General features: G+C 39.4%; 1 protein-coding gene across 22 annotated transcripts in view; it reads left to right on the top strand.

Moving 5' to 3' along the window:
* Nucleotides 1-15515, top strand: part of UTRN (utrophin) — a 555518-nt gene that overhangs the window by 166419 nt on the left and 373584 nt on the right. For all 22 annotated transcript variants that reach the window (XM_060419779.1, XM_060419784.1, XM_060419780.1 and 19 more), the window contains 4 exons: nt 4172-4413; nt 5068-5248; nt 7355-7500; nt 8663-8875. In XM_060419779.1, the coding sequence (XP_060275762.1) occupies nt 4172-4413; nt 5068-5248; nt 7355-7500; nt 8663-8875 (782 nt within the window). The remainder of the gene's footprint in view (nt 1-4171; nt 4414-5067; nt 5249-7354; nt 7501-8662; nt 8876-15515) is intronic.

Genomic DNA, 15515 nt, shown 5'->3' on the forward strand with positions numbered 1-15515 from the left:
TCCCCATCTATTTCCCATGAAGTGATGGGACCAGATGCCATGATCTTTGTTTTCTGAATGTTGAGCTTTAAGCCAACTTTTTCACTCCACTTTCACTTTCTTCAAGAGGCTTTAGTTCCTTTTCACTTTCTTCCATAAGGGTGGTGTCATCTGCATATCTGAGGTTATTGCTATTTCTTCTGGTAATCTTGATTCCAGCTTGTGCTTCTTCCAGCCCAGTGTTTCTCATGATGTACTCTGCATATAAGTTAAATAAGCAGGGTGACAATATACAGCCTTGATGTACTCCTTTTCCTATTTGGAACCAGTCTGTTGTTCCATGTCTAGTTCTACCTGTTGCTTCCTGACCTGCATATAGGTTTCTCAAGAGTCAGGTCAGGTTGTAAATTACTTGTACAGCTTAATTTCTTTCTTTTCTTCTCCCTCCCTCATTCCTCTGTCTCTCTTTCCCTCCTGTCTCTCTAGTTCCCCTTCCTTCCAAGTAGAATAGTATTTTCATTCACAGTCCACTGTTAAGTGTCTTATTCCTGGGTGTGGGCACCCCACTTGAAGATTATTCTTTCAAGTATTTACTTGAAGGGACCTAGAGACAGAGAATGTAATTTCCTTTAAGATACTTCAATAATTACAATAAATTGTGTGTTAAATTCATGTTAGTTACAATCATAGATTCTTTACTTCTACAGTAACATTTGAGCTTGGAAAGCAGACTTTATCTGGGTGGTGAGGGGGTAATTTCATAAGTCTGTGAACTCAATTAACTTCTTGTCTGTGTCAGTGTTTGGTGGGTATGGCAGATTTAGAGTTCAGAGACTCATAGGAAGACTACATAGGGAGGGAGTTCATGAGAGGTTAAAGCAAGAATCACACTGAATTGGGGAATGAATGGGAGACCTTGGTGTCTCTTGTCTTTTCCTAGTTTTGTGTCATTGGGCAAATCAAGTAACCCTTTTGTTACTTTGCTCCCTTGTCTAGAAAGTGAAGAACCTTCGATAGGTGATGACACCTTTTGCTTGATAAAATCTTACTAGAATAGGCATTTTCTATAATATATACTCTGAAAACTGAGTTCATGTGAAAGTGCTATTTGCGAAAGATCAAGTACAAATATCAGGGAATATATGATATATTTTATAAAGGGGTGAATTTTGTGACCTCATGTATACTTGTTTAATTTTATAGTGAACCTTTGATATTTTGCATTACCTTTTTTTTTTTTGAGCTTTGGTAGGAGTGAAAATTTGTTCATTCCTACAGGGCCCCAATTCTGTTTATTTTAAAAAATGTCAGTCGTTAAAGTTTTTTAAGATGGGGTAGGAAGCTTTGAAATGGGGACACTGATCTGAACAGAGTCTATATATTCTGGGTTTAATTTTTTCATTTTTGGGGAGTCTGTGCCTTTTGTTAGTGAGAGAAGAAAAGTGATTAAAAAAATTTCCCACTGTTATTCCATTTTATCCATTATTCTAATTTTACAGTGTTGCATTTTCCTTCTTAACATGTGGTTAGTGCTGTTAATCCTACTGCTGTTTTAAAACCAGAAATGTTGAACAGAAATGAAAGAACAACTGGGTCATCCTTCCTGCCTTTCCTCTTCCTCAATACATTTGAAATAAATCCTAGACCTTGGATAATTAATGTAGAAGTGATTTTATAGAGTGTAAATTTACCCAGAGTCTCCCTATATAAGGAGGCAGATCATGATTCAATTCAGCTAGAAAAACACATCAAGCTCTTCAGTAGACAGATGTTCAAATAATTGTATCACTGGTTTTCTCAAACTAGTTTCATCAAAACATTCCAGCACAGTGCAGTCTGATAGGACCTTTCTACCTAACACGTGTGAATTACGTTTTGTGACATCTCTTGTAGCGCAAAAATGTTTTTAAAAAGTGAAATAGTTTGTTTTGTTTGACTTTCACAACTGCCATAACAAACCTGGTTTTCTGGTTTAGCTTATTTTATTCCAAAAGATCATTAATTACTATAACAGGAAAGTGGGGCACTTGGATGATGTAGCTCTAAGAACTGACTCCTGTTTGTCTGGCAAAGTCCTTGTGGCTCAGATGGTAAAGAGTCTGCAATGTGGGAGATCCGGGTTTAATCCCTGGGTTGAGAAGATCCTCTGGAGAAGGAAATGGCAACCCACTCCAGTATTCTTGTCTGGAGAATTCCGTGGACAGAGGAGCCTGGTGAGCTATAGTCCATGGGGTTGCAAAGAGTCAGACATGACTGAGTGACTAACACACACATAAGCCTAAAGAATTTGATAATGATGAAATGTTCTGCAAACATTCTCTGATTTTAATAGTGATAGATTGAAAAGTTAAAGTCAAGTGAGAGTAAGTAGCCAGAATGTTATATTTTATCCCTTCTAGAAAATTAATACAAGGATGGGATATTGATTTTGGCTTTAGATCAGTCATCTAAGAGTTGGATGTTCTATAGAAATAGAAAAGCTATAACTCTGGACCTCTAGGAGCAAAACAATTGTTTTAAAAGACAGTGTATGGTTTTCCTCTTTTAAGATGTAAACTGTGCTTTATTACTTTGATACTGGTCCAAACTATAATAATATCAATCTTAGAGGAGGGAGATTTAAATTTTGAGAACTGGTTTGAAAGGGCAAAGTGAATGGATGGTGAAATATCATCAGTGAATAAAACAGTATTTGAAGATTTTCAGCTTGCCTAGAACCTAAAATAAGTACCTCTTACCTATTTTCTGGATTTATAGTGACAATTTTCCATCTTAGGAATTTTATTTCCAGCTTAATTTCCTTTCTTGTTTATCATAAATTACCCTGACATGTAAATTGGGAGTGGCTGCTGTTATTTCTTTGCCCACTTAAAATGGAAATGGCCAGGCAGAAGCACAGGCTAGATTTCCATTGCTCAGGTAGTTTGTCAGAAAAAAACTATTTTTTTTTTTTTTTTTAGTAATTTATTTAGTTTATGACCTGAATTAACAGGGCTAATTGAACTTGAACTGTGGTGTGAATGCTTTGTCTAGGTGTGATGTTGTTTATCTTTGTAATGATGGACAGTTTACTTTAGCAGTTGTCATGGGTGATACATGTACATTATGTAATGTCACGTTTGTATTTCTAATTTTCAGTGGATGTGGTGTGTTACAAAATTTTTCAAAATTGCATCGTCTCTGGATCCTAAGTGATCTTTTGTCTTACATGCCATTTTTTCCCCTGTAGAGCTCTCATTACCCTGGATTTTGATGGCATATATTTACAAAGTTTTATTGCCCTCCTACTTAAATAATAAAGATGTTAAGCCCATCTTTTCAACATGCATGCCTTCCTCAGGATATAACATTTCTTTTGTAGATTTCCTATAATTTTTCATAGTAATTTTATGACTTGATAGTATTTTATATTAAGGGAAAGACTATGATAAAGCCTGTTATTATATATAACTTATTTTTATGAACATTCTCTACCTCTCGAAAATATGAGACAAACAAAATTCTAAGGTGTCAACAATAAACATAGTATTTTTTTTCTGATATGTTTCTAAAGTAGATAATCTTAGCACTGCATTGATATTTTGGCATTTCCTGGTCTATGTGTAACATTCCAGTAGGCTTGCTAATGCTTCTTGCTGAATCCTGCCTGCTGGCTTCCTTTTCTGCACTCACTAGGTTGCTCCCAGCACTAGGGACTCTAGACATTTGTTTTGAAATTCCTATGACATGTGGTTTGGTCATCAAAGTCTCAATCTGTCTCCTCCTTTTTCTCTCTTTTTCCTGGTGACAGAGGGCCTACCTTCTGATGTCAGGGCCCCAGACAAACCCAAACACTTCATTTTATTTCTCAGACTCAGACTAGAAACTAGTAGAGCAGTAGGCTGCTAAGGACAGAAACACACATTCTGTAGAGAAGGCAGTGGCTGACACTCCACTGTTATGCTTTTTGTGATGGTCACCCCACTCCTGAACTGCTATTATAAGCTCCCCTTCTCCTGTTTTTATCAGGGAATTAAACATAATTATTTTTGAGAGCATCATTTTAATTTTTGTTGTGTAAAAAGGAACTTAAGAGAATGATCAGTAAATATGATACTGCCTCATTTTCAATATGTTATAATGTTTACAGCAAATTGGAAATAAATTTTGTAACAATATCTAAAGTGTCTGCTTATTTTTTATGTCTATGTAGAAGGTCTTCCTATTGAAGAAGTAAAAAATATTTTAGAGAAGGTATTATCGGAATGGAAGAATATATCACAGCGTTTGGAAGATCAGGCAAGAAAAATACAGCTGCAGGAAGATATTAATGCTTATTTCAAACACCTTGATGAGCTTGAAAAGACCATAAAGACAAAAGAAGAGTGGGTAAAACACACTGCCTCTTCAGAATCTCCCCAGGAGTCCTTGCCGAGCTTGAAGGACTCCCATCAGGTAAAGACACAGCCATCCAGCATATGAAAGGACTCTATGTCCAGTTCTGTATTTAAAGAAGATGCTCGCTATATAAGGAATCGAGAAAAATAGTACTGAAGAATAGAAACACAGAGAATGGACTTGTAGACACAAAGAGGGTAGGAGAGGGGCGAGTCGAGAGAGTGGCACTGACATATATACACTGCGGTGTGTAAAATAGCAGGTTCCCGGTGGCTCAGTTGGTAAAGAATCTGCCTGCAATGCGGGAGACCTGGGTTCAGTCCCTGGGTGGAGAAGATCCCCTGCAAGAGGGAATGGCAACTGACTCCAGTATTCTTGCCTGGAGAATCCCTGTGACAGAGAAACCTGGTGGGCTATCATCCACAGCGTCTCAAAGAGTCGGACACAACTCATCAACTAGCACTTTCGCTTGCACACAGTAGCTCCCTGAGTATAGAACAGGAAGCTCAGCTCGGTGCTCTGTGATGACCAAGGAGGATGGGGTGGGGTGAGTTGGAGGGAGGCTCACAAGGGAGGGGATACATGTATACATTTAAAAAAATAAAGAAGATGCCCCTTGTATCCCATGCTTTCGGTGAACTCTGCTCTGATTGACTTTCTGTGAGGATGTTCATCCTCAGCGAGTTGTGTGATCACATTTTCTCTTCGTAGCGGGAGTTGACAAACCTCCGAAGCCTCCACCCCAGAATTGAAATGCTGCGTGCAAGCTGCTCAGCCTTGAAGTCTCGGCCTTTTGCCCCAGACTTTGTCCAGCAGGATTTCGAGAGCTTGGTGGGCCGCTACCAAGCCGTGCAACAGAGTTTAGAAGAGCGCCACCAACAGCTCGAGAACGGTAAACCCACTCTCTTGCATTTTTCTATTAGATGATTCCACTATCTTGCTTTCTCAGTTTGACTTAACTTAAAAATTACTCCTAATATTTAAATCTGGAGAAGGAAATGGCAACCCACTCCAATATTCTTGCCTGGGAAATCCCATAGACAGAGGAGCCTGGTGGACTGTAGTCCATGGGGTCGCAAAGAGCTGGACATGACTGAAGTGACAGCGCAGGATGCGTTTAGACCTTTAGTTCACTTGCTTGCTTTACACCAGCCTCACTGTATTTTCCTCTGTGCCTGCCACTCTTCCACTTCTTAATATTCAGACCATTTCCTGGATTCGCACTTGTTTGTAAAAATGCAGACATCTTTCACATGCTATTCAGACTGTGTTAATGGGATATAATGATTTTTACAGAGTTTTTTTTTTTTTTAAGGGTGTTGTTTCTCCCTTTCACTGAAGGAGGCCAGCTGATATCATTACTAACAAGGCTAAAAAGAATGATTGCTTGCTCCTGTTTGCTCCAAATGGTTAAAGTTTTAGCAATACTGTCTCCTCTTTTCAAAGAAATAGTGTTCCTCTTTCAACGTCGGAAACATTTTGAAGAATTTTTACCTTTGGATTAGGACTGGTCTGGGAAAGTTAATTCCTGTAGATCTTTAAAACTCATTCCTCGTATATTATTTTCTCCTTGGTTTTTAAGTCAGGAATTGTGTTGTATTATGTAATACTATGGGGAAGGCATGCTGAAAAGCTACACATTTAACCATATCCTTCCTTGGGGCTATTGTAAGTTATGTAATGACGTTTAAGCCTGTATGTGTGCGTGGCGAGCAATTGTGTCTTATTTCCTTTCTTTTGGAAAGGCATTTGGACACCATAATTCTGTTGACTGAACTCAGTTAATCTAGACCCTGAAGGGTTTGAGAGGACCTCCTTTTCAATTTGCCGTTACGAAATAGGCTTTTATTTTTGACAAGAGCAGTTTAAATGTTTATTTTTACCTTTAGAACAATTGGTAAATTTATTTATTTTTGTTTTTGATTGTGGTAACGTATATATAACATAAAACTTACCATTTTAACCATTTTAAAGTGTAGAGTTCAGGAATGTAAAATATATTCACATTGTCATGCAACCCAGCCCCAGTTTTTCCACTTTGTAAAACCGAAACTATATACCCGTTCAACAGCAGCTCTTCATTTCCTCCTCCTTCCCCCAGCCCCTGGCAGCCACCATTCTACTCTCTGTTGCCGTGAGTTTGACTGTTCTAGAAACCTCTCCTAAGTGGAATCAGACAGTTTTTCTTTGTTGTTGACGGGTTCATTTCACTTATCCTCAGAGTTCCTTTTTGTGGGTTGGGTATGTCAGAATTTCCTTTCTTTTGGAGGCTGAATAGTATTCTGTTTTGTGTAGACCTCATGTTTTGCTTATCTATTCTTTTGTAGATGGGCGTTTGGGTTGTTTCTACCCTTGGGCTATTGTGACTAATACTTCCTGGTTTCTTAACTTTTGCTGCTGGTTGGTCTCAGCTCTTTGTGGTTCATTTGAGGTGGCTTCCTCCCCATCCTAGTGTTGCTTGTCTGTAAATTTGACATCAGTGGCTGAAGTAGCCATCCCTCCAGCTGGCTGGGGCAGCCATGATTCCTCAGGGTACCTGTGCACTTGGCTGTGGTGTTTTGTACAGCGTCCACCCCTCTGCGGATGTCGGCCTGTCTACACACTTGAACTTAGAGGATAACTGGCTGAGGGGATCTTTGTCTCCTTTTATTCTTTGTGTAGCTACTGGGGAGAAGGAGATTATATAAGACAAAAGGATCATTGTAGTACTGTCTTCAGAGAGACATTTCATCGTGATGAAATGAAGAAAAATGATGGTGGGTTACTTAATATTTCAAGCATCAACATCCGCAGGAATGAAGTCACCACTGTCTGACTCTCAGAAATGCCAGTAGAGTGATTTATTTGATCTCTAAGAGAGACCCTTTGTAATTTTAATTATGGAGTTTAACTTCTTGTGTAACAGAATTCACCTATTATATATGAAGATTAACAATAGATATAGCAATATTAATTTCCTAACAATAGTTTCTCAAAGTGAATACTTTTCCGTAAACAGAACTGAAGAGCCGACCTGGACGTGCGTATTTGGAAACATTGAAAACACTGACAGATCTGCTAAATGACTCTGAAAGTAAGGCCCAGATGTCTTTGAATGTCTTGAATGATCTTGCAAAGGTGGAGAAGGCCCTCCAAGAAAAAAAGGTAATATATGTTTTAGGTCTAAGTGGTCAAGGTTCATTTCTAACATATATATTTTGAAATGTTTTTTAAAAATGTATTCGTTTTGGTCAAAATTGATCAAACATTGCTTATATTTCTTGTAATTTGAGAGTTAATTACTATAATTTAAGATCTCAGATATAAGATAGTTATTAAATGTTTTAAATAGAATTTGCTAAGTCACTTCTGTTGTGTCCAACTCTTTGTGACCCCATGGGCCATAACCCGCCAGGCTTCTCTGTCCATGGGATTCTCCAGGCAAGAATACTGGAGCCGGTTGCCATTTCCTCCTCCAGGGATCTTCCTGACTCAGAGATCGAGCCTGTGGCTCTATGTCTCCTGCATTGGCAGGTGGGTTCTTTACCACTAGTGCCACCTGGGAAACCCTTTAATAGAATAAAAGCATATTTTCTCCTTCTATTTGACTAGCTTAAAATTCTCAACTGGATAAAATATCTTTAATGAAATGAAGAGTATCGATTGTGTTCTTCTTTTTCTGTGTTGAATGAAAATGCTTCCCTGGTCACTTAAAGCATGTGCCTGCACTATTTCATCAGATATAACTGATTCTCCATCAAGCCTTGCACACTGGGCCCTCATTGGGCCTGTTGTTCTGCTGGTTTTTAGAGCAGAGAATGTTGGGTTGACCAAAAAGTTTGTTCAGATATTCCATAAGATATTACAGGAAAACCCAAATGAACTTTTGGCCAATCCAATATATTGTCTTGAAACCACACACAACTCATATAGGGAAAGCTATGACTTTTTTGATTATACTTATTGGTTTTTCATGGGACGTCCCTGGTGTTTCAGCGCTAAAGAATCCGCCAGCAATGCAGGAGGTGCAGCAGACGTGGATTTGATCCCCCAGTCTGGAAGATCCTCTGGAGGAGGGGATGACAGGTCACTCCAGTGTTCTCCCCTGGGAAATCCCATGGCCACAAGGACTCAGTCCACAGGGTCTCAAAGAGTTGGACATGACTGAAGCGACTGGGCACATTCTTTTTTCATGAATTTTTCACAATTATTTTTTGATCAAATTCTCTTTAAAAAGTGATTTTGACTGTTTATAATCATTATTATTGAATGTATCTTCACAGATAGATTATTATGTGTATTTTTAACCTCGAACTCTGTTTTCCAGGCTCTTGATGAAATCCTGGTGAATCAAAAACCTACCTTACATAAACTTGCAGAAGAAACAAAGGCTTTGGAGAAAAATGTTTCTCCAGATACAGAAAAAACATTTAAGCAAGAATTTGATGATGTTCAAGGAAAGTGGAACAAACTGAAGGTCAAGGTTTCCAAAGATCTGCATTTGCTTGAAGAAATTACCCCCAAACTCAGAACTTTTGAGGTAAATCAAAAGGCCACTAGGAGGTTTAGTTTATTACAGAGTAAAGTAGTAATTGTCAGTAAATATCTATTATTTAAGCAGTTTGCATTCTTTCTGGTCCCATGTTTGTTAATGTACTTAAGATGGGATATAAAATTCCAACCAAAGACATACTTTTAATGGTGCTGGAAAACACATTTATCTCTTTTTGCCTGGCAAAAAAGCTTATTGGTAGCAGTAAACTGGACCTTGCAGATAAGAGAAAATTGCTTAAAATTGTCAAAATAATGTTTCAGAGATGAGCCTGCATGAAATAGCTGGTGGTTAGATTGCAGTGGAGACTCGATTAGAGTGGTAGAAGTTGCCTGGATAGTAGCAGATAGCCGAGTTCATGAAGATGATTTGTTAAGATTTCAGACATTTTTGGACCTTTGTAAAACCTGAACTCGGCTACTAACAACCAGTATCAGATTGGGAAAGCAGGTGATTTGAGGGACATGAAAACTCGGCAAAGTGAAAGCCGACTCTTTGGTACCTCGTGAACTATACAGTCCGTGGAATTCTCCAGGCCAGAATATTGGAGTCGGTAGCCTTCTCCAGGGGATCTTCCCAACCCAGGGATCAAACCCAGACCTCCTGCATTGCAGGCGGATTCTTTGCCAGCTGAGTTGCAAGGGAAGCCCAAGAATACTGGAGTGGGTAGCCTATCCACTCACCAGGGGGTCTTCCTGACCCAAAAATCAAACAGGGGTCTCCTGCATTGCAGGCAGATTCTTTACCAACTGAGGTATTCAGAAGCAGGATCCTTTGTTCCATCTGAAAATGTTGGCAAATAGTTCCAGAGGAAAGGATAATGTGAGGATGTAAGGAGAAACTGGTCAAGGTCCGTGTCAAATGGGACAGTCAGGATTTAATGTTTCACCTGCAAGGAGGATGAAGAAGGGAAGTAATGACGGTCGGGTAGAGAAAAGGATGAACTTCTCTACCTTCTCACCTGGTAGACAAGGTCGGGATGAAGGATGAACTGATTACAATCTCTTTGTAGCCCACTAGTGCCTCCTTGCTTCCTTTGTGGCTTAGCTGGTAGAGAATCTGTCTATCATGCAGGAGACCTGGGTTCGATCTCTGGGTTGGGAAGATCCCCTGGAGAAGGGAAAGGCTACCCACTCCAGTATTCTGGCTTGGAGAATTCCATGGACTGTATAGTCCATGGGGTCATGACGAGTCGGACAGGACTGAGGGATTTTCACTTTCACTTTCAGTGCCTGTTTACCTTGGTCTTTTGTGGTTTATTTTCTCTACTGATGTATCCAAAGTATACTTCTCATATCGTGCCTGGCATAGAGAAGGCACACAGTGATATTTTTCAGTGAATGAAATGAGATTAGTAATGTGAGATTTAGATGTGCACACACACACACACACACACACATATACTTAGAGATGTTTTTTATACATACATATGAGAATTTTTATAAAAGTTGTTTCAAAGAAAGTGGAAATATTGAAATGAAGACAAAACTTATGAAAATGATGTTTTAAAAATTAAAATCAGAGCATGTGGTAGAAGCTGGTAAGCGATACAGTCTAGGAACGGATCCAGGGAGATGAGCAAGAGAGGGGATCACTGAAATATGAGGGAAGCCATTTGACACAGAAACCAATGGACAGATCCAAAGCATGACAGGAGAGTAAGGATGGCAGGGGCTCTGTGTGTGTGTGGTCGTAGTGGAAAGAGTTAGTTTTCTTGAAGTATAAGCTGCAGTTCTACACTGAGATCTCGTTCGAACAAACCATTAATTTTGAAGAGGAGTGTGTTTTTCTGTAGTTCAGTGTTTTTGGCTTATTTAAATTTGTGAGTGGATCCACTTCCCTTTGTGTGTGTGTGTGTGCACGTCCGCGCACATGTTAGTAGCTCAGTAGTGTTAGACTTTTTGCGACCTCATTGCAGCCCTCCAGTCTCCTCTGTCCGTGCAATTCTCTAAGCAAGGATACTAGAGTGGGTAGCCCTTCCTTTCTCCCGGAGATCTTCCAGAAGCAGGGATTGAACCCAGGTGCGTGCTTTGCAGGGAAATTCTTTCCTGTCTGAGCCACCAGTCTTCAGTTGTCATTCTTTCCAACATTAAAATCCACAATTACTCTTATTTGTGATTTAAAATTTTTGTTATGTTCCAAATATTGGATTATCAGTGGTTCTCAACCATGGGTAAATTTCCCCCCAGAAGGACATTTTTTAATGTTTGGAGCATTTTTTGTTATCATAACTATAGGGAAAGGGTGGGTTCTGTTGGCAACTTAGTGGATAGAGGCCGCAGTTACAGCTGATGCACCGGACAGCCCACACAACAGAAGAATTTTCTGGTCCAGATGTCATCAGGGCCAAGGTTGAGCAATGCTGGTTAAAGTATTTCCTATCTTTTCAAAAGATCATTGCTTTATTTTCATAAATTCCGAGATGTAGTTAGGAAAATTTATGAGTTAAGATTAACCTAAGGGTTAGTCTTTTCTGACTTCTTGATGTGTTATTTTAGGGTTAGCTAAATGCATGCCAATATTTTAATATGGAGTTTAAAGTGAATAAGTATTCCTCCAGAACACAAAAGCGAGTTCTGTCGTTGTTACTAATGTAGCAAATCCAGGTCAATTGGAGCATATGCCAACTTTTCTTTTCCTTAAGTTGTTGAGTCCTGTCTGACTCTCTGTGACCCCATCGACTGCAGCCTGCCAGGCTCCTCTATCCATGGAATTCTCCAGGCAAGAATACTGGAGTGAGTAGCCCTTCCTTTCTCCAGGGGATCTTCTCAACATAGGGATCGAACCCAGATTTCCTGCATTGCAAGCAGATTCTTTACTGTCTGAGCTGCCAGGGAACCCCAGTTGGCTCGTACCCCAACTTTATTTCCATTAAAAATGTCTCACTTCAAGCACATGTGTCTGGATATTTAGACTTTTTGGTTGTTTTTTATTACATTAACAGATTTTAATGTGAATTACAAATTTTTAATTTACTTTTTGTGACCTAACTATAAGACTGTTGGTGATGTCTGTATTTCCTAGTTATGCAGCTTCTTTATTGAAATATATATTTCTTCAATTCTGAAGAACATTTTGCTCCTATATTTGCTTTGAACTAATTGCTTGTTACTTAACTACCTACAGTTCACTTAGGAAAACTTTTATTTTTTCCCTAAAGATAATTACAATAAATATTCATTTGCAGGTTAAAGTTGTTTTTCCTTTTTTACTGACCTGGTGTCTTTTTCTAGGCACCCAAGTTCTATTTTGTCTTTAAGGCATGAGGTACTATAGGTTTTTGATTCAGTGCCAATTTATGATGATGTTTCTTGGGAACAAAGTTGTTGACTTGTTTATTTTTCAAATGCATTTTAAACTGTGTAAGAAATACATACATACTGTTCATTGAAGACATTGAGTAATAGAGACTGAGAATGAGCATCTTTCTTTCCCAATGAGCTTCCCTGGTGGCTCAAATGGTAAAGAATCTGCCTGCAATGCAGGAGATCCAGGTTCAACCCCTGAGTTGGGAAGATCTCCTGCAGGAGGAATTGGCAACCCACTTTAGCACTCTTGTGTGGGGAATTCTTTGGGCAGAAAAGCCTGGCAGGCTACAGTTTATGGGATTGCAATGAGTTGGTTGTGACTGAGCAACCAGCTTTCACTTTTCTTCCCCAATACCATTTCCTTTCCTGGGAGTAGCTAACAGTAACAGCGATCCTTGCTGGAGATAAACATACTCAAAGTAAGAAAGAAAAGTTCATGAATATGACTAATTTTAATCATTTTCCCCCCTTACTAACAGAACCAAGTGATACTGGGACTCCATGAGGGACTCCACTGATACTCCCAGTATTACTTGTATCCCAGTATCATGTCTGTTTAAATAGACGGTACACAAATGCATGAATATGGATTAGAGTATCAATTTCGCTACTCAAAATAATAATGCTTTTTATTGACACAACACGTTTAAACTTTGAGAGTATTTTCAGAGCTGTGTACTTATAGTTTCCCTCCATCCCTATGATACTTGTAAGGTGATCTTGGTATCTTTTTATGTGCAGATTTTAGTTTTCTGTTATTCATTGGCAAATAGTGTTTTTCTTATATGCCTGCCTTTCCTATATCTGCATGGCTGGTTTCTTTTATATAGATAGTGGTGGGGCCGACATTGTTATTCACAGTGTCATGTTCAAATATGTTTGTAAATTCTTTAAATCTATTTTTTGCCAAATTAATGATCTCAGTTCTTGTGCTTAAGATGTAGACTGGTGCTTAAAAAAAACTCTTAAGGAAAGTCCTACCACTCTTTCCAGGAAGCAAAATATTTTAAAACGTATGAAAAATTTCACTGTTGATTTTACTGACATGAGTTTCTTATGAATTATGGGGATTAAATATTATAAAATCCTAAGACACTGCTATCACCAGCAGTAATATCTTTGAGTTCAGGGGCTGCAAGTGTATTTCCTGTGGTTTCCTTTACCCTGTTCAAGATCCCCTGTAGCACGTCATGGGCCTCCCAGGTGGCGCTTGTGGTAAAGAACCCGCCTGCCAATACAGGTGACTTAAGAGATGTGGGTTTGATCCTGGGTCAGGAAGATCCCCTGGAGGAAGGAATGGCAACCCACTGTAGTATTCTTGCCTGGGAAATCCCATGGACACAGGAGCCTTGTGGCTACAGTCCGTAGAGTCGCACGGGGTTGGACACAGCACCTCCAAGTCATGAAACTGTCCTCAAGGCCCACACAAACTCTCATATTTACCAGTATTTACCTCCCTCCTCTTTGAACCTTCTCTCTAGCCCCTTCCTTCTGTTTGCAGACTGTCATGTAACCTATTGCCCTGATAATCCCATTACCGTTTAAATCTGACTCTTGCTTTTGCAGCCTCTTCTCTCTTGGATTCACTGTCCGCACTAATACCAGAGCTGTGTTTCTGGAAAGCATCTGGTTGTATTTACCATGATAATACACAGTGCTCTCGCAAACATTTCGTATCTCCTGCCCTCTCCTTGCTCTCGAGGCCTGCCTGCATCTTCTCCTGTGAGCTGTGTCAGGTGCAGAGACAGTGTTGTGGGTCACAAAGAACACAGCGGACAGTTGCCCTTTTCCGGAAAAGTCACTCCTTTCTCGGTTCATCCTTAAAGAAGAAGCTGCTTCTACGGGCAGTCAGTCTTTGGTCTTATTCACCATCACACTCACAGCTAATTATTCCTTCCTCCACTACATGTTGTTTACACCTTCACAATTCGATCTCAGGCCACCTTTGATTAAGGCTGAGACCTGTATGGCTGTCCTTTGCCAGGGCGTGAGCTCTTTGAGCATAGAAACCTTGTCTGGCATATAGCAGGCAAGTGGATGTGAACGCCTCTGCTGTGCAGGTGCCTGCAGGCATAATACGCGTTTGTACTTCTAGTGAGGTTGGATCTGTTATAAAGTCTAAATGCCTGGGTGTCCTTGGCAGGCCACCCATGTAGTCACACCTCTCCCTTCAATTGATGAGCAAAGACACACACTGAACACTCCGTGTGTTCTTACCCGGAGCGCAGAAGGGAACATGCTGGAGCTCTGAAACAAGCAGAACCAGGTTTAGAAATTACTTTGGAACACATATCAGGGTAAAAACCCGATGGTAAACATTTTCTAAAAGTAATGTGCCGTCTAACTGATTTAATTCTTTCTAGGTAACACGTAACTGATACAGTGATCTCACAGGTTTTTTTTTTCTTTCTCTTCTCCTCATTGTGAATGCGTTCTACTTTAATCCAGGAAATATTGGTGCTTTTTGGATCTAAAGTTAAGAATTCTGTTGGTTTCAGATGAATAAATGCAGTGGCAGTGTCACTGCTGGCCTTTTCTACTAAGTGAGGGAACACCGAGAGTGTTTTGAGATTAATGAATATATCAAAGGAAAGAGAAACATACTGCCTTAAGTTACTGTTTTAAATTTGGTTTCACAGCTCTTCTTGCCTATGTCTTGGGTTAGATATCGGCTATTTAACAAGCCATGGACATTCCAACAGATGGGGGAGGAACAAGATACAATGCCAAGAATTTTGCTGTAAATAAAATCTTGGGTGGTAGTTGTGTACCTTGGAATCTTACTGTCATCCATCCAGAGATACCAGGCTTCAGATTTCCTCCATCCCTGGTTCAGGGGCTGGGGTGTGGGAGATGGACATGTAGGCTTAATGGAATTGTTTTTGTGACCTCACATTCCTTTTCTGTGACCCAGCAGCAGGTGCTGCTAAGCCAAAGTGCTTACAAATCAGTGCTTTTGAGCTATGGTGGTCAGTGCAGCATTTTGACCCCTCCAAACTGAAGTATTTGGTACTTTGGTTTTTATAACTTCCATATTAGTCATTTTATATTTCATTGAGAATTTATGAGTATAAATAGGAATGAGAAATGGTTACCTTCAATTAGTATATATAGTGTGTTTCTGCCTGTGAAATAATAACATTCATTTTAGAAATTTACTCGGATTTAAACAATTTTTTCTTGTTATGCTTTAAAAGAACTGAAGTCCCTCTAGTGAAGATAGAACATTAGAAACTGCCCCATTTAAGTATCTCTCTTTATCTCTATTTATCTATTCCTATATTCATCCTGCAAGTGGATGGAGATGGTAAAAAAAAATT

The sequence above is a fragment of the Ovis aries genome, chromosome 8, assembly GCF_016772045.2.
Source record: "Ovis aries strain OAR_USU_Benz2616 breed Rambouillet chromosome 8, ARS-UI_Ramb_v3.0, whole genome shotgun sequence".
In the NCBI taxonomy this organism is placed as follows: Eukaryota; Metazoa; Chordata; class Mammalia; order Artiodactyla; family Bovidae; genus Ovis; species Ovis aries.